The sequence below is a fragment of the Protomyctophum bolini genome (assembly GCF_963924005.1).
Source record: "Protomyctophum bolini genome assembly, chromosome: 4".
Taxonomy (NCBI): domain Eukaryota; kingdom Metazoa; phylum Chordata; class Actinopteri; order Myctophiformes; family Myctophidae; genus Protomyctophum; species Protomyctophum bolini.
Window position 1 is genome coordinate 9,340,288 of NC_137865.1, and position 19,029 is coordinate 9,359,316.

General features: G+C 44.5%; 1 protein-coding gene across 2 annotated transcripts in view; it reads right to left on the reverse strand.

Moving 5' to 3' along the window:
* The window catches only part of LOC308313770 (SRSF protein kinase 2-like), a 93,028-nt gene that overhangs the window by 54,355 nt on the left and 19,644 nt on the right, over positions 1–19,029 (reverse strand). Inside the window, exon 1 of one of the 2 annotated variants that reach the window (XM_080761072.1) lies at positions 16,098–16,957. The exons of the other annotated variant lie outside the window; for it this stretch is intronic. Coding sequence (XP_080617198.1) covers positions 16,098–16,135 — 38 coding nt within the window. The 5' untranslated portion in view covers positions 16,136–16,957. Of the gene's footprint in view, positions 1–16,097; positions 16,958–19,029 lie in introns of those variants that run through there. 2 annotated transcript variants of the gene reach the window in all.

The window sequence follows — 19,029 nt, forward strand, 5'->3', positions numbered from 1 at the left end:
TGTGTGTGTGTGCTGCTGTGAGCGAGCGCCAAGCCAACGAAGAGAGAGCTTGGGCAATGGGAAAAACTCAAGATGCGCGCACCAGCGGTGCGCGCATCTTGAGTGTGCGCGCACCGCCGCACACGCACACGCACACGCACACACACACACACACACACACACACAAAGCTATACAAACATTCACATGCTCGGCTACACACACATAAACACAAACAGGCCATTATAATTCCGTTGCTTCAGTGCCTGTGTGCATCAGTACAGATTAGGCCTCTGGTGGGTTACCATTACAACATGGACCGGCTCCAGTGCAGAGAGCTAATCTCTGTCCTTCCAACGGATCATCAGGGCCCACTTGAAACATGTTGAAAGGGTCTGCGGCCCACCCCTTATAAAACGTGATATGCACAGTCAGGGGTATATCTGCAGTGGTGGAAAGTCACTACTGTAAGTACATTTACTTAAATACTGCACTTGAAACGGGACATTCGGCATAGTGAGCACTTTCTACTTTTGGTATACTTTAAGTGCATTTAGATACCAGTACGTCTGTACTTTTACTCAAGTACATTTTTAATCCCTGACTTTTTCTTGTGAGGGAGTATAGTTCTACATAGCAGTGTTGATACTTTTACTTAAGTAAGACAATCGAGTACTTTTTCCACCACAGTATATTTATTGATGATATTGTTGGTGTTATTTTTATGCTATTATGTTGATGAATTGAATACATAGGACCACAATGGAAACAAGTCCCCAGGGCTTTTTTTGTGTGTTATCCTTTTAGCTCAAATGTCTGACTGTACAGATGTTATCAATCAATCAATCAATCAAAGCACTTAACACAGCAGCTGTCAGATGGCTGCTGTGTTACAGTATAAGTGGTCAGTTGGGTGTGCGTTTTCAGAGCATGTTTTATTTGTATAATGATCAATGAATTGATCTGTTAATGCTACAGAGCTTTCTACCAATATGTATATTGTATTGTATTCAATACATTTTGTATTTGAGTAGAATGGAAACACGCCCCTACAGTATATGTCATCACGTTCATTATTGTGTGTTCATGTAGGCGATGACTAGATTACTAGTTGATTGCAATGTGACACTTATTGAGTGTGGACAAGAAAGAATATAAGTTGATTACAATGCCAATCAAAGGTCATTTAGACTTTAGAGCTTGCTCTGAATCAAAATGTAACCACTCAAAGCCCTATGAGTCGTTACACTTTTTTGTATTAGTGACAAATTGAGTACAATGGAAACACGCCCAATATCCTTTTAGTATGACCTTTGACTGCACTATCCGTACACGCTCAAGTATATTCAATCAATTCAATCAAAACATGGGATAGAGATATTTTATCCATTTTGGGCGGGAACCCCTTTTGGTGTTTCAAGCATTCTGTTATACTTTAGCTATTGAAAAATTGCAGATCTACAAGCTCATAGCGCGCCACCGAGTGGCGCGCTATGAACTTGTAGGTCTGCTATTTTGTAAAAATGCGGCACAAATCTTTGAATAGGTAATAGGTATATATTATTTCAGAGCGAACGTTTTTTTTTTTTATTTCGACGTCAGGGTTAAAAGTGTAATCATATTCATAGCTATCTAGCCAGTTTTCTTTGGATCTCTCCCGGGATTCCTGTGGCTCTTCGACTTGAATTCCTTCACTCACGTCTCTCTCTATTATGCATTTCTTTCTGTCCTCCCGTCTCCCCGTCTCCAAATCCATCTTATTCAGCCTCTCTCTCTCTCTCTCTTCCTCTCCGTCTCCTCCTGGGGGACTCCCTGTTCCTCCCAGGGCGGTCATTCCTTCCTTTACTCTTCCTCTCCTACAGAAATGTCCTTTGCCTCTTTTTCTCATCACCTTCTTTGGGGCCTTTCTCTATAATTCCCTTGTGTCTGTCGAGTCCATCCGACCTGATGTCACGCCGTCACGGCTGAGAAAACCATGCAGTGACGAAGATGAAATGCTCATCACACTTTGATGGCAGACGTGAAACGGGAAACTTTTTTAACATTTTTAAGTTTAGGTGTGAGTTTAGAAGTTATAATTGTTTGTATTTGTATTCAATCAGCTCGTCACAGTTTGAGGAAAGGAAATAGTGTTTAAGTTAGACTTTCAGCTTAGTGTACCTTTAGGTACTGCACACAAAGCCTGAAACAGAAGATATACCCCTTGAGAAAAACCCATGTTTCTATGTCAGTCGTTCTCAAACATTTTCATGTCAAGGACCCCCAAAAATATATGTATTTGGCCGTAGACCCCCATCTGAAAATATGTTTATGCCCCCCCCCCCCCCCCCAGAAACAAAGATTTTAGTTCAAAACATTCGCTCTGAAAGAATATTATGTTCAAAGATTTGCACCGCATTTCTAACATCATATCCTGTGTTTGTAAAACTGTTCAAAGATTTGCGCCACATTTTTCAAAAATAGCACATCTACAAGCTCGTAGCGCGGCAAGCTTGCAGATGTGCTATTTTTCGACAGCTAAAGTATATAGCAAAATGGCCGATGCACACCTCAAAAGGCTGGTGACAGGTGTGTAGGGCAATAGAGCATAATAATGAAAAGGGTATCTTTGAAAGACAAAGAACAGGTCCCGCACACTGTCAGACACTTGCCAAAGAAATGTTGCTCTTTATTAGGTGGACGTTTGGGTCGCTTAGACCTTCATCAGGCAGACATGGGTTTTTCAGTTGTCTGTCAATGATTGTCAGACAGACAATGATTGTCTGTCCTGATGAAGGTCTAAGTGACCCAAACGTCGACCTTAATAAAGAGCAAAAATAAATGTGGCAAGTGTCTGACAGTGTGCGGGACCTGTTCTTTGTCTTTCAAAGATACCCTTTTCTTTCTTTCTTTTTTACGTATTTTTTTGTGGCTTTCGCCTTTATTTTATATATTTTATGGAGGGACAGACAGTAGGCTGACAGGAAATGGGGGAGAGAGATGGGGGAGTGACATGCAGTAAAGGCCGTCGGGATCGGGAGTCGAACCCGCGGCACACTGCCAGACTCGGACTACCGGCCAAGGTGCCTGGACCGCTGAGCCACGGCCCAAGGCCCAAAGATACCCTTTTCAACATCTAAAGTATTTAACATAATGCTTAAAACACCAAAAGGGGTTCCCGCCTTGAATGGGTTAAGAGCTAATTGACTGGTAAAAATGTGCACATCATGTCCACTTGCTATTTGTCGGACGACAAAATAGTGGGCTTTGAGTGGTTACATTTTGATTCAGAGCAAGCTCTAAATGACTGGAATTCAACATTTCTATAAGGGCTTTCGATTGGCATTGTAATCAACTTGTGTTCTTTCTTGTCCACACTCAAAATGACACGCATTGTAATCAACTAGTAATCTAGCCATCGCCTACATGAACACACTGAACTAACTAGACAATAATGAACGTGATGACATATGCATAATGAACCACTAATACCATTAGTTAGAAGAGGAGCGTGAGATCGGGTTCCACCTAGGAAACACTAAACCCAACAGCATATGACTGGCAGAGAGACAGAGAGAGAGAGAGAGAGAGAGAGAGATGAAGTGGTCAGTGCACCACAGGAAACAGTGGAATGCTGTATATGTAAACACACTGAGTCAACAGGGACAGAACATGCTAGGGGGCAGGCGCACACACACACACACATGCAAATGCATGCAAATGAACATGCACGCCACGCACGCCCACGGCCACGGCTGCACGCACGAGCACACACACACACACACACACACACACACACACACACACACACACACACAAATCCTTTAGAATGATCATCATTCTTGCATCATTCTTGTGTGATGAAATCCTCATCTCCTATATATCATTTTCATGTCAAGAACCTTCAAATGCATATTATGCGATTGAAAAGATCTTGTGCCAGAGGGACACACATACGAGAAGATTTGTGTCAATAAATAATAAATACCAGAATTCCTGTCCTTTTACTAAATGAAAACGTTTTAATCCCTGAATCCAAATGCTACACTGGCCAAAAAGCACCCCAACATTCCCACATATATGGCAGGTAGAAAATGGCAGGTACATTTCTCACGTATAGTAATGTCCAGCGATTTCTTCTGATTGACCTTTGACCCTGGGGCGATACCGAACCCCGCTCGTTTATCCTCGGGACTGATAAGGTGACCGGGACCCGGGTCACATGACCACATCGTCATGGAGACAGCTCATCTGTTGCACCTTTAAGAGGTCTCTGGTTCACTCTTGGTCATTTGAATCATTGATTCCCACATGCTGACTAGAGAGAGAACCGGGTCAAGTAGAATGGGTGTTCTGTTTCATGTGCTGTAGTATGGTTGATGTGATATTAGGCATGGAATAAAGCAAGATAAAATATTCTTTTTACTGAACATTTGATATTGTTTTGTTATTATTATTCTAAATCTTCTGTTCTACTGTACATACAGTACAGCCAACCAGTTGGCACAATCACAGATTGAATGAGACTTTAACATTTAGTCAGCAGCTTAAAAACCAGGCTAAAATGCTAGAAAGGGACTAGTGGACAAGAGATCCAGTATAAGTCATTTTACACTTGGTTGCATGCTGAAAATAGATCTACAAGCTCACAACGCGCCACGCTGCGACGCGTTGTGAGCTTGTAGATCGGCTATTTTCAGCAAGTGTACAATCAGTCATTACGACGGCATCAAGGCCCACCAAAATACATTTTAGTCGACTAAATCAACTGTAGATCGACTAAAACTAGACTAGGTGACTTCCAGGTGACTAAAATGTGACTAAAACTAAATGAAAACTATTCAAGAGACTACGACAACAAATGTGCTGCCAAAAACAACACTGCCATGGAATATGCTTCTAAATCTGAACTTGTATTCAATTGCTAGTTTGATCACTTCAAATACTCTTTTAATCTCAAAATAACTAATAACCAAACATAGACGATCACTGCATGCAACGTGTCGTGAGCTTGTAGATCTGCACATTTTGGTGCTTTCATACAAGGCATGCTGGTTTCTATGGAATACATGGAACACAAATAAGTGAAATAAGTCGTGGCGACTGAGAACATTAATCCATGTGTTAGGGTTACGGGTAGTACTATGCTGGACATTCATTCGTTTTAGTTCTGGACACAAGGTTGTTTGCATGCATATCCAGGCTTGATGCACAGGGGCTTTAGACAGGGCACCAAGCTCAGGGGGGGAACTAAACGCCTGGCCAAAAAGAAAGGAAAACCGGACGTAACTGCACTGAAATGCTGGGAAAAATAATGTGTTGGCAAGGCAGCACCGCTGACCTGAGTCACCTCGCTGATAAGCTAAATGTAGGCTATCTTAGAATTCATTTATTCTATTATTTTGATAAATATTCTTTTCTCATTTTCTCAAAACACAATCATTTCTCTCTTTATTACATTACCAAGACCGCGGTAAAGTGCCAAACAGCCCTTAACGGTTCTAAAATCACTATATCAAGTCCTCGCATGGCTTATTGCTTTTATAAAACGGACAAAATCATAATATTAACATTATCGCCACAAGAAAGTACTTCCTGCGACTGCCTTCACAAACAAGGGCGTTGCTACACAAATACATGAAAGGTCCAGTAATGTGACGTCATGCGGTCACAGGTGTGTTTATGTATGGAGCATTTTTACCACAGCTTCGAATGTGCCTCAAACAATCATATTCAAGGGTAGTTTGTATAATAGGACGAACGAGGACAAAACGATAAATTATCTTGAATCCCAGGCCAGCATGCACTGCAAGGAAAAGCAAGTCATGGCGAGGTCTGCTGCTGGTCTAACAAAAGAGAGATTAAGATACAAACGGGAAGAAAACGGAACCCACTAATTAGGGTGGAGGGACTAATGATGGAGGGAGGTGTGGAAGGATAGGAAACCAGCCAATTGTTTGACAGGTGAGGATAAGGAGAATAGTAATGCTCGGTTTTTTACTTGTTCTGTGATGTGTTGCACACAAAATAACCAATCTACAAGCTGACAATGCGGCGCATTGCGGCACGTTGTGAGCTTGTAAATCAGCGAACGGCTATATAAAAATCATCAAATCAGCCTTTTTAAGAGGGAAATCGAATGAAAGAAGGAGCTAGGAAGAGGAGAGGAGGCCATGATGGTGTCTGTATGTTGGTTTCCAGACAAGAGAGAGGGGGTTGTGTTGGTGGAATGGAGGCCAACAGGCAGACAAGCAGACAGACAGAGCAAGTATAGGCTAGGATGGGAGCTACAGTAGCTAGCCTCTCACCATGCTTCACTAGCCACGACATGTCACTGTGTAGCTGGAGCACAGTGCCCGTGAGCTTGTTCATGAGTGTGTGTGTGTGTGTGTGTGTGTGTGTGTGTGTGTGTGTGTGTGTGTGTGTGTGCGCGTGTGTGAGTGTGTGTCCATGTATATGTGGGTCACATTAGAGAAGATGGTGGCCATAGGCTAGTCTGGACTGTACGTGTGCGTGTGTGTGTGTGTGTGTGTGTGTGTGTGTGTGACTGTGTGTGTGTGTGTAGACCGATGCAGTGGCTCACACTGCTCTTATCGCCAGATGAGATGAGAATGTCTCAATGCTCCTTTGTTGTCCGGGCAACCGCCTGGACCGGTTCCAACAACACTCAACGTCAGTGTCCTTCAGCGCTCCCCCTGGCTCCCTCTCTCCTTTTATCCTCCCCCCCCCCCTAATCCTTACGCCGTCTTAGTGCCTTTCGTCCTTCCCTGTGACTTTTAATGTGCTGCCGGTTTGCTTTGAAGATTGATCTTAGTGTGCTGCTGCGTGCTTAGTGGGCTGTGGACCTCGCTAAAGGTGATACTGTAGGACAAAAAGGGATGACGCATGAAGGTAACACGGAGGAACCTGTGTCGATGTCCGTGTGCTGTCTGTCCACGCCATCGTTTTGGGAGAAGAGAACCAAGACATTGAAAGCCGTTTAGGATGTGTGTGTGTGTGTGTGTGTGGCGGCGGGCCTTGGGGTGTGTGTGTGTGTGTGTGTGTGTGTGTGTGTGTGTGTGTGTGTTCCTGTTCTATCCTCTGGTATCTATGATTGGATCGGGGGAGGGTGCTTACGTGGTTCTATCCATCATTCTGGTTCCTCTGTGTGAAGCTACCGTTTCTCTCCCTCTCTCTCTCTCTACGCGCACGCACGCACGCGCATGATTTACACTTAAGTTGATTAAATGGCGGTTTAATATAACCTTCTCTTCCCAGTTCCCATCACATTATAACACATTATAACTAGGCAGATTCTATACGCATTGAGAATCATTGGCTTATCTCATCACGTGACAGCGCCCGTTGAAACACTGAACTTATACAGGATATCCAGACACTCTCGAATTGACTAAAGGATTTATGTTAATGAAATAAGCATTTAAGCAGCAGAGATTAAACATTTTAAAGCCTTCAACTCTCACTTCTTAAATTCTTGTTACTTTGCAGTCTTGTATCCTCATACGTTCCCTCTCTCTCTCTCTCTCTCTGCTTAGTTGTTGAATTAAAGATATTATTGGACAAATCTACACTTTACTCAACTAGTTTGGCCACTTAAAATGCTCTAATCTTAAAATAATAACCAAAAGTAGCCTATATACAAACACTCAATGTGTTGCAGATGCAGTGAGAGCTTGTAACACACGTCGGCAACATGCTGCATGCATGGAAGACATGCTGACTAAAGCCCGACACACACCGGGTGCACAGCGACGCGGCACAGGCGTTGCCGCGCCGCAACGCCTGGAAAATAGAAAAGTGGCGTATCGGAGCGTCAGGCGAGGCGTGAACGCGCGTCGGACAGAGGCGGCTGTTTTGACGCGCGGCGTTCGCAGACGGTGTGTGCGGCCCTTAACTGACTTCTATGGAATCCAAGTGACTGAAGTCAGTCATCGCGACTGAGAACAATTTAAGATTGTACATACATAGACTGGATTGGACATGGCCGTTGTTGCCCCTCAGTTTGGCCGTGTGTAGGTCTGGCACGCTATGGAAATGTCATGTCACGTTTATTATGGCAAAAAATAAATGCCATTAAAGATATATTTTTTAATTTAAATTTCTATCCCACGATTTTTGCAACTCATTGTTTCACCCAGTGTCTATTATCTAATGTAATCCTGGGAGCTACACTTCCTCTGCCAACCTGGGGGGGGGCAGAGGACTGACCTCATGCTTCCTTATATGCATGAGGAGTCCAAGCTGCTTCTTTTCAGTTGACAGGGGGGAGTTTCCCTGGTTGGACGTAGCGTGTGGAAGGAACACGTTTTTCCGACCAGGTCCTTTCCCCACCATCAGGCGCCCCGGCTGGCCAGGGGGAGGTAGTTTAGAGACCAGGATTACTGCATGTTTTTTGTGAGCGTACCTACTACCTACACTAGGGAAGAAGTTCCCAACCACTGGTACTAGTACCACTAGTGGTACTTGAGCCCCCCTCTGGTGGTACTCAGAGGAGTCGCCCAAAAAAGACAAATATCCATATTAATACAGGTATAGTTCTTCTGACCAAGCAATTGGTTGAAATAGGCTCTCCAGTTGTGCTGAAATGAGCATGACAGCATACCTAGCCGTTAATAGAAGATTTGAGGATGGATTAATCACATTAGAAATATTATCAGTTGTGCTGATTAGACATAGTTTCATCAGAGCAGCAGCAAAAAAGGCTTGGGAATTGAACAAACAAACAAAAAAGTATAAATTACATGTTCCTCCTGTGTTAATAGCTGAATAGGATGAGGCAGGTCTATGATCCTGTATTTTAACATCAGTTATCATGGTACTTGGAGAGCCAGATATATTCTGTGGTGGTACTTGGTATGAAAAGGTTGAAAACCCCTGCCTAGGGCACACAGGGAGAACATGCAAACTCCACACAGAAGGGCCCTTTCGCCAACCCCATAATCAAGATATGCTTAAAACTCAAAATGCCACTTTTGTTAGCATTCCAATTCTAGGGGGAACTGTCGCCAAAAATAGCCTATCTACAAGCTCTGTGTGTACACTGTGCGTGCGTGTACAAAAGTGTGGACCCAAAATAAAGATCAATTAAGTTCAATATATTAATATTTAGATTGTTAGTAGTAGTAGTATTTAATTTCATTAAGACATATTATATTATTATATAAGAGTAAAAACAAAGCCAGTAAGAGTCCAACGGAAATTGATTTTGAATGAAATTAAACGTTGTGGTGAAACATACAATAAAACTTGTAATGTGAATGAATGCTCATGTGATTCACAACGTGATCCCTGCTTCAAACTGTCACTTTGTTTATTAGTCCAGGACTGAATGTGAGACTGTAGTATGAGATTGTACATTTGCCAATACAATACATGAATTTATTCATTTTGTATGTACTGTATGTGTGTTCGGCGCACGCTCGCACACACGCACACGTTTTCACTATACTGGACTAAAAACGAAATCATCCTCAACGTTCAAGTAATATTAATTATTTGCTGGCCTTCCTGACCTGACCTGGCATTTAGACCTTCCAGGCCTGCCAACTGCCATGGCTGTGGAACATCACCAGGCACTGATGTCATGTTTAGGCTCTGTGCAAAAAGAACAGATTAACAGATCCTCTTGCAGGGTGTGTGGGGGGGGGGGGGGGGGGGGGGGCAGGCCCGTCTAGAGTTTGAATGGACAGGTATCAGTCAAAAGGGAGACATCGAAGCGGAAGGATGGGTGGGGGAGGATCAACATAATGGAATGTCAGAACAGGTCAGTTCCATATATGGAGATCTAAGGGATTTGAGGTCAGATTGCTGGCCGGCTCCATATATGCAGATCTAGGTGATGATCCAGTCTTCTCCATGTATGGCTATCCAGTCGACTAAACGTCATAAGATTTTAGTCGACTAAAATGGATTTTATGCCGTCGTAATGATTTTACATGTCGCGCTGCGACGCGCTGTGAGCTTGCAGATCTGCTATCTGCTATTTTCAGCATGCAACCAAGTGTAAAATGACTTATACTGGATCTCTTGTCCACTAGTCCCTTCCTAACATTTTAGTCCAGTTTTTATCTGTTGACGAAATTGTCAATACATTTAGTCTTAGTTTTAGTCATCATAGCTTAGTTTTTCAGTCAGTTAAAAAAGGTAGTCGATGAACATTTTTCGTCTTAGTTTTAGTCGACAAAAACAACACTGGTCCATATGCATTTTCCCAACAACCATTACATGCAGGTTTACACCTGCTCACACTGGACACGTTAAGATAAGCTCTCAGCTGTGACATCCAACGTAAGCAATACACTTTTACATTCTCTCTTTAAAAAATAACACTACATTATGCACCCTATAGTCTTGTTTACAAGAGTCCCCAAGGGGTCCCCGGCCCTCTTTATGTCCCCTCTACAGCAACAACGGGGGTTGACACTAAGGTCTCAGAGGCTGTACTTTCCCATCAGATAATGTTCTACTTGCCCAAAGGTCATGCCCATCCTCCAGATGACACCCCCAGTCACAACCACACAAATTAACGTAAAAGTAGATTACTATCACATATGATATGACACACGCAGTTGCGCACGCACACACGCACTCCATCGATCACTGCTGTGGCTCTCAATAGAGGGTATGCACGTGACATCATCATACCCAGAAGTTATGCGGGAACGCCTACAGAGTGCCAAACCGCACCGGTACGGTCAGCTCAAAATAGACTGATCAGGGTTATACTAGGGATGGAACCCAGAACCCATATACATAGGAAGGAACCAGTTCAGAGAGCTGAACTGGCTCCCAGTAGAATCAAAGGTTACAATGGCTAGACTAAACATGGTCCATAAAATTAAATACGGAGAGGTTTTAAGAACATGTTTCAGGCAGGTAAACGAGGTACACCATTTCACCAGAGCCAGTATTGCAGATGTGGTGCTCCCTGCTTTTAAAAGTAAAGTGGGCAAAGGCTCATTCATTTATATAGGAGCCACACAGTGGAATAGCCTGGAATCCAGTGTTAAACTGACCTCCAATTTGAGGACATTTAAACAGAAGACTAAAAAATGGCTACTGGAAAAGGTTCCCCTATAAAGGGTCATCTTAGAGGGATGGATAGGGATGTACTTGTTGTGATGTGTATGTAATGTATATGTACTGTTATTTATTTGTGATGTATTTTAAAGTATTGTATACCGTTCAGTCAGTGTGAGAGGACCCCAGTGGAAATAAGTCTTCAGACTGTGTAATCCTTGAATCGCTGAGTATAATGTTGTATTATGATTGCTTTTCTAAATAAATCAAATCAAATCAAATCAAAATACGGACTCCTTGGGACAAAACCGTTTCAAGGTCAAGTCCACAACAATGCAACTCATTGAGTTGCATTGTTGTGGTTGACCTTGAAAACCGTCTCGTCCCGACCCGACCCTTTGGTGTGGTTTAACAGTCCATATACATCCAAACAGAAAAAGTCTGATTGCATTAAATTACATGAAACAACATTAAACTCACTTTGCCACTCACTCGATGCATGCGCATACCCTCTATTGCCAAGTTACATACTGTATACAATAAGGATCCATCTTTGAAGAGAAACGTGTCAAAGTGTGCCTGCTCCCTCCCATCATCCCCATCCATCCATCTCTTGCTGTTTGTAATGGTTTATAGTGCTGCTAGTGCCAATTGGCAAGTTCTACTTTGGTCCACATGCACTGCTCCAAAACGTGTGTGCCTCGGGTCCAGATGGACCGATATGGACTGGAATGATGTCCAAAACACAGGCTCAGTTTTGACAATACTGAGCCCAAATATAATGAAAAAGTATGAGCGATCCTGCTGTTTTGCTGGGAAATACACAGCCAACAGATAGATGAACTATAGTGTCTGTGTTCTCCGAAACACTATAGCTTGTTAGCATACTAAACATGATACATTACACTAGCTAGCACGCCCTAAAGATAGCAGTAGCACACGCACATCAGTCTTTGCCAAGAGGTTTTACCAGCCAAAACATACATGCATGTCCTAGAAAATAAATCGCCGTCCATACGGTACCCACACAAGCCAAAAGCAATGCATTTTTTAAGCCAAACTATTCATATTATGTATTCACAAAGCTGCAGATTCCCCAGCTGAACTGCTCTGTTTGTTCTGATGCTGCCGCTATTCAAAGGCAGTCCTGGACACATGGGTATTATACAGGCAACCTATTCATGAGGCCGATAACCGTTCTCAGAATTTAAATGTAAAATTCTGAATCATAGATACCATAGAGTAGACTACAAATACATAATGACTAAATTAACCCTATGAACATACTGTATAGCGTCCGATCTTGAGGTTGTTGTGAGCTTGTAGATCAGCTATTTGTACTGAAGAAATTTGGTGCGTGTGTGTGTGTGTGTGTGTGTGTGTGTGTGTGTGTGTGTGTGAGTGTACGCATGTGACATAAGACAAACGACACACTATGCCACTGGTGGAAGTCTTTTCACCTTGTCTAGACAGTGTCTGTGTCTACATCCTCCAGCCTGCATGACTTTACATTCAGTGTATGTTACCTTGTTTTCTAGCGTTTGTCTACCACCTGTCTGTTCTTCTACATTTAACCATCCATCCATCCATCTTCAACCGCTTATCCGTAGTCGGGTCGCGGGGGCAACAGCTCCACCAGAGTGTTCCAGACTTCCCTCTCCAGAGCAACATTAGTGACTATCTCCGGGGGGATCTCGAGACGTTCCAAGGCCAGTGAGTCCTCCAACTGCACCTTGGTCTGCCCCGGGGCCTCCTCCCAGTGGGACGTGCCTCAAGGAGCTCCCTAGGGAGGCATCCTAACCGAAAAGCGAAAATAGGCGACCTACAAGTGCACGAGTCGTGCTGCGTTCGCGACATGTCGTGTGCGCAGAACGTTCCATGTATTTTCACTGAATGCTCTGCTACTATGCTATCCTCTTCTTGCAAAACCTTTTCAGAGGGGGTTCTGCGGCAAAATACACATCAATTTGGGGGTCCTTGACATGACAAAGTCTAAGAACCACTGGAATAGGGAACCTGGGGTTCATGTGGTCAACGGCACCATTCTGTGCTCTGTGTGTCTGCAACGCCAGTCTCCTGTGTGCCCATAAAGCGCCGCTAGCAAGTGCTATACTTGTGCCCGCCTGCATCTTCTGAGTGTGTCTGCCAGTCCAATATACCTGCCACTGCGCTAGGCATCGTCTTCTGAGTGTGTCTGCCAGTCCAATATACCTGCCACTGCGCTAGGCATCGTCTTGGCACCGGGCTCGGCACCGCTCCCACTTGGCACAGCATCAGTGGACACCTGAGTCATGCAGTCTGCCCAACGATCACCTTCCAGTCCATGACACTATAATCTCTTTCTATATTTACATGCTTGAGAGGAAAAGCGTGGTACGGTGGGTGCCAAAGGAGATTGGACTCACACTGGGTATCCCAGTGTGCAAATCTATCTATAATCACAGCGAACGTGTGTGTGTGTGTGTGTCTGTTTGTGTGTCTGTCTGAGCATGAGAACCGTCCAACCAGTCACCTTCACATTTAGTCACGTGTGAAGTCGGTGGGATCAGCGCTTCTCCGGAACCGAGCCATGCTGTCACTCCACGAATGACGATAATGAACAGGTACTGACGTCGTAGAACATTAATACCTGCGGACAATGGGTACTGCACTGGTGTGTAGTATGTATGCGATGTTGATTCATTGAATACATTGTGTTGTCTTAACACTTTGAGGGCTTTAAATTGTTTAATCAACCGATCGACTCCGCTTAATACGCTAAACCCACTATTTGTTTTATGTGTTTAATTCACTGTATTTTAATAATTAAAAAGAAACTGCGTATTTGTCGCAGACCTGGTGACGAGGCCGCCACCTTATGATGACGAAACCGGAAATCAACCCATGCTCTGGGCTGCTAGGGCTTCTGGGAAATTGAGTCCAATGCAAAAATATTCTACCACCGCGATCTGAAACAACACTTCTCAGTCAGTGTTTTTTTTTCCATTCATGTGATCCAAACGCGTGGAGTCACCGGGTTGTGTCCAACGGAAACCATGTATGTCCTAAAAGGTATCAAAAACGGTGAATTAAACATATAAAAACAAAAGTCGGGTTTAGCATGTTCCGCAGGGAAAGTGTTAATATCTTAAGGCCAAACCACAGCAATGCAACTACTCGCAACTCCTTGCAACATGCGACTACTAGCAACCATTATCCCCAATGGCAGTTGCAAGGGGTTTCATTGGTGCAGTTTGGCGGTTTGGGGCACTCGTATCATCGTACATCATCATGGCGTAAATTCTCCATTCATTGTCAATGGGAATTACATTTTTGTGTATAGGACGAAAATAGCCAATTTGCTCTTCCACATATGACGTAAATTCTCAATGGGAGTTGAATGTCTGTGTAAGACGAAAAGCTACACTAATAGCTGAATATATGAGCTGAATATATGAATATATATCTGGTTTGGATAATAAAGCTAACGCTTTCTGTCTTTGGTAAAGTCTAGTTGTAATTGTGAGGATGTTTGTGTGGAGAAAGGCAGGATACGAAGTTTGAGAATTATTGGAACCCACAGCCGTCTCATTGAGTCAGAATTGTAACCCTCGAGGAGGGGGTATGATGCTGTAGGATATGTTGATATAAGATACCCTTTCTAACTGACTCCATGTGTGTTGTGTAGCTTTCCTTCTGCATGCAGCACACCTGTTCCAGACATGCGCTGAGTGTGCGTGTGCGTGCTACATGTGTACACCCCGTGTGCACATTGTCAATTAGCTACAGGCTGTAATAAGGTTTGGCTGACTCTCTGGGACTGCTAGTCTACGCATCATTGTTTTGTTTTGTTTTTCTTCCCAAATTGACTTTGACATGGTTGACATTTGCCGTTCATTTGACGATGACGAGCAGCCCCCTGGGTTCCTGAACTACGTCTGAATGTGTCGTTAAGATAAGCCAGGATACCAGAGCGGCCATTGTTTCAGCTAAACACTATGCACTGAGGCTGCATCTAAATCAAATCAAACTATTTTCTGGATGAGGGTCCACTTGAACATCTATAAAGTGTTCTCAGCCCACCCATCTGAGATAGGTGGGCTGCACGCATTTCCAGAGCATAATATTATGTTGTGTGTTAAATATTGGTCCCCCCACTTCCCCCCCTCTAATTCATATTCCAATCTGTACATTAAAAAAACATTAATGTTTTTTGAGATATTTCAATTGGTGTTATTATTGTTATTGTGAATTAATGCATGGGACCCGAATGGAAACAAGCCTGCAAGGTCTTTCTTCGGTGCTGTCCATTTGGACCAAATGTGCTTTACTGTACCCTGTACCGTTTGCATCAATTATCAATCAATCAATTCGATGGCACTTCTAAGATGAAGTTCTCATTCATCTGTATCACAATGAAAGCTCAACTTGTAAAGAAGAAATACCATACTTGTAGATATGCGTGCGTGTGTGTGTGTGTAAGTGTCTGTGTGTGTGTCTGTGTGTGTGTGTGTGTGTGTGTTGTGTTGTCGCTGTTTTTCAGTAGACACATGAAATGCAGAGCTGCAATATCCCCGAGAGTCAATATCAATTGTGTGTGTGTGTGTGTGTGTGTGTGTGTGTGTGTGTGTGTGTGTCTGTGTGTGCGTACGTGCATGCGTGCATGCGTATGTGTACAGTATGTGCATGTGCATGTGCATGTTCACGGGCATGCAGCTGTTGTTGTATTGTAGCGCACCATATTTGACCTAAAATGTTACGGCACACCATGCGGTTTGTTGGACGCGCTGCGTTGTTTCCTCCATACTGTCAGCCTGCTCCGAGTGTGAACCCAGACAATAGAGAGAGGAAGGGAAGAGAACAGCTCTTATAAGACAAACACAGGCAATGATGAACAGAGAGACACAACAGAGAGAGACGGAGACGGAGAGGGACGGAAAGGGATGAGAGAGATGAGTAGATGAAATAAGAGATGTGTAGAGAAAGAGAGCGGCACGCAGACAGATGCACACACTCAGCGGAGGCAAACACGCGCGTGCACGCCCACACACACACACACACACACACACACACACACACACACACACACACACACACACAGGGATGGAGAGGAGAGGAGGAATGGAGGCAGCGTTTTCGTTACCTTTCGGGGGACGAGGATTTCTCCGAGTTCACGGACATGAGCGGAGGCTGTCAGCCGCTCGGCTCGCTGGCCCAGCTAGGGACCACAGGCAGACAGCGAAGGAACCACACACACCACCCCACAATGCTGCTGCTGTCTCTTCCTCCTCGACCTCTTCTTCTTCCTCCTCTTCTCTCTCTCTCTCTCTCTCTCTGCCGAGTGTCTGGTTGAAGAGAGGAGGGGGAGAGCCCCCTCTCTCTGCTTCTGCTGCCTCCCCTCCGCCTCTCTTGTCTCCCTCTCTCTCTCTATCTCTCTCTATCCCTCTCTCTCTGTGTGTCCTGTCCTCTGGATCAGATAGGATGGAGGACACTGCAAAGGGGAGAATAGAATGGGAGCAGCGCGCACGCGTGCGTTTGTGCGTGCGTGTGCACGTGCATGAGTGCGAGAGCCAAAACACAGAGCAGCAGCAGCAGCAGCAACGTCAGTCGGCCGCCCCTCCTCAAGCCCCGGCAGCCTCTCTGTCCTCTCTCTCTCTTCCTCTCCTTCCTTCCTGGAGTCTCCTCCTTCAACCTCCGCGCTATCTATCCCTGCACTTTCCCTTTTTCTCCCCCTCAGCCCTTCCTATCAGTGAAGGAGGCGACGGCCTTCTTCTGGATTCTTCTCGTCTGCCTGCCTGTCTGTCTCTCTGTCTGTCTGTCTGTCTGTCTGTCCGTCCGTCCGTCCGTGCTTGTCTTTCTCTCGTCTGTCTTGCTGCTTGGCTGGTTGAGCCGGGTGATGAAATGAGCACACAGGCTCCCACACTCGATCCGGTGTCTCTCTCTCTCTCTCTCTCTCTCTCTCTCTCCTTCTCTCTCTCTGTGGTGTGTGTGTAGCTGGCTCTATCAGGCCTTTCTGCAGCTCTGCACAACAACAGAGCCCCAGAGCAGAGAGAAGTCGGCCTGTTCCACTGTGCGTGCAGCGAGAGGGGTGTCAGCCTCGCACACCAATGACAAAATGACTGCCTCTCTCCTTGAGGCGTGCTCAACCAACCCCCCTCCCCCCCACCTCCTTCTTCTCTCCCTCTTATGATTCTGCACAGTGCCTTTAGTACCTCCCTCTCTCTCTCCCTCTCCTATATGACATCCTGTCTCTCAGGGCAACGGCGCACTGACTTGCCCCCGTTCTCTTCTCTTCTCCAGCCATCCTCCCTCTTCTCTTCCCTTTTCTCATGCACCCCATTTTCCGACGCGCTGTTATTTTTCTCCACCTGTGTTGAATATGGCATTCATTCTAGATCGTTACTGCTCGTTATCAATCCAGCCTGTCCATCTTTACATGTGGCACGTGTCATTATAGGAAAACATGTTCATGTCATCTTTCAAATGTCGATAGTTTTCCAAAATTGTGAGCTTGGAGAGCGGCTATTTTCGCTAATATTTAAATAGGGCTTAAGCGGTTCCATTTTCTTTTCTTTTCGCCAGCCTCTAGCCATTTCATGCTATTTTCAAAACGACACCACTGATTCTGTGTGTGTGTGTCTGTGTGTCTCTCCCTACTCATTGTTTTGGCAGATGGATGTGTTTCTATGTGAGTGAACAACAGAGACAGACAGGTAGCCAGAGGGGGCAACGTGATGGGGGGGTGGGGGTGGGGGGGCAGTTGTTTCACTCCATTTCTCTCTATGCCTCTTATCCTGACCTCAATATTAGCCTGTGCATGTGTGTGCGCGCGTCCGTGACTCTGTGTGTGTGTGTGTGTGTGTGTGTGTGTGTGTGTGTGTGTGTGTGTGTGCGCGCATGCGTCTGTGTGTGTGTGTGTGTGCTCATGTGCGCGGCCCAGGGCATTCTAAGGTTACTGTTACTGACTAGTCACCCATACAGTACATTCCACTATGAAGAGACACAGACTGAACCGCTGAGAGCATTGTACATTAAAAAGGATATTTCACAGTGCAAATATGCAAGTTAGGATAAAACAGGGTCAGACGACTTGTTATAGTAATACATTCCTGACATCAAAGCGTCATCATGTCATTGTGTGTTCACAGCTTGGGCCGTTATTATACCAGACCCTATAACTCTAAATACACACCATTGTTCTGGTAAGGGCTTCGTTTTTTTTTTTACATCTCGCAAATGTTTACATTTCCATTGGAACGTAACCAAGCGTGGGCAGAGTCAATGTTGGCTAAACATCACGGTGAGTAATGTTAATACGTTATTTTGAAAATCAATATTGAATTCATTGGTCTGAAAGATCTATCTGAAGGGTCACTCACATGTGGAGATTTTATTTAGCTTTGAAAGGAGATGTCTTACACTACCAGCGTTTTTTTCCATTCCCCCTTTAAGCTGTTCATATTGACCTGTATTAATGTGTAATATTTGATGCTCTGTTGATGCATTTTGGGCTGAACTTAAATACACTTGCATCACAATGCATGAAAACAAAGCATAATGTAACTTGGACAAAAAAAATAGCATTGGTGGTTGGATTACCTACACTGAAATCTGAAGAAAATGTCAAGTCTGTGCAAGTTGATTTTCATATCTGCACATGCAGAAAATGAAAGGAATCCGATGGCTTACACGCATCTCAAACAAACCATGATAGGCTTTGGAATAATGACATGACAGTGTGTCAAATATACTGTAATAAACACGCTGTAGCAGACAGCTTTAACCACCTGAACCACACACACACGTCTCACACACACACACACACACACACACACACACACACACACACACACACACACACACACACACACACACACACACACACACACACACACACACACACACACACACACACACACACGATGCCCTTTCTCTCGGTCGCTACACAGAGTTCTCATTTCCTCACATAAAGGGGGCTACATTAGGCTGATATACTGTATCTGAGCCAAGCCATTGTCCTGGTTCTAAGTGCATGTGGGCCAACAGGGGGAGAGGGAACCACAGAGCAATGTGGA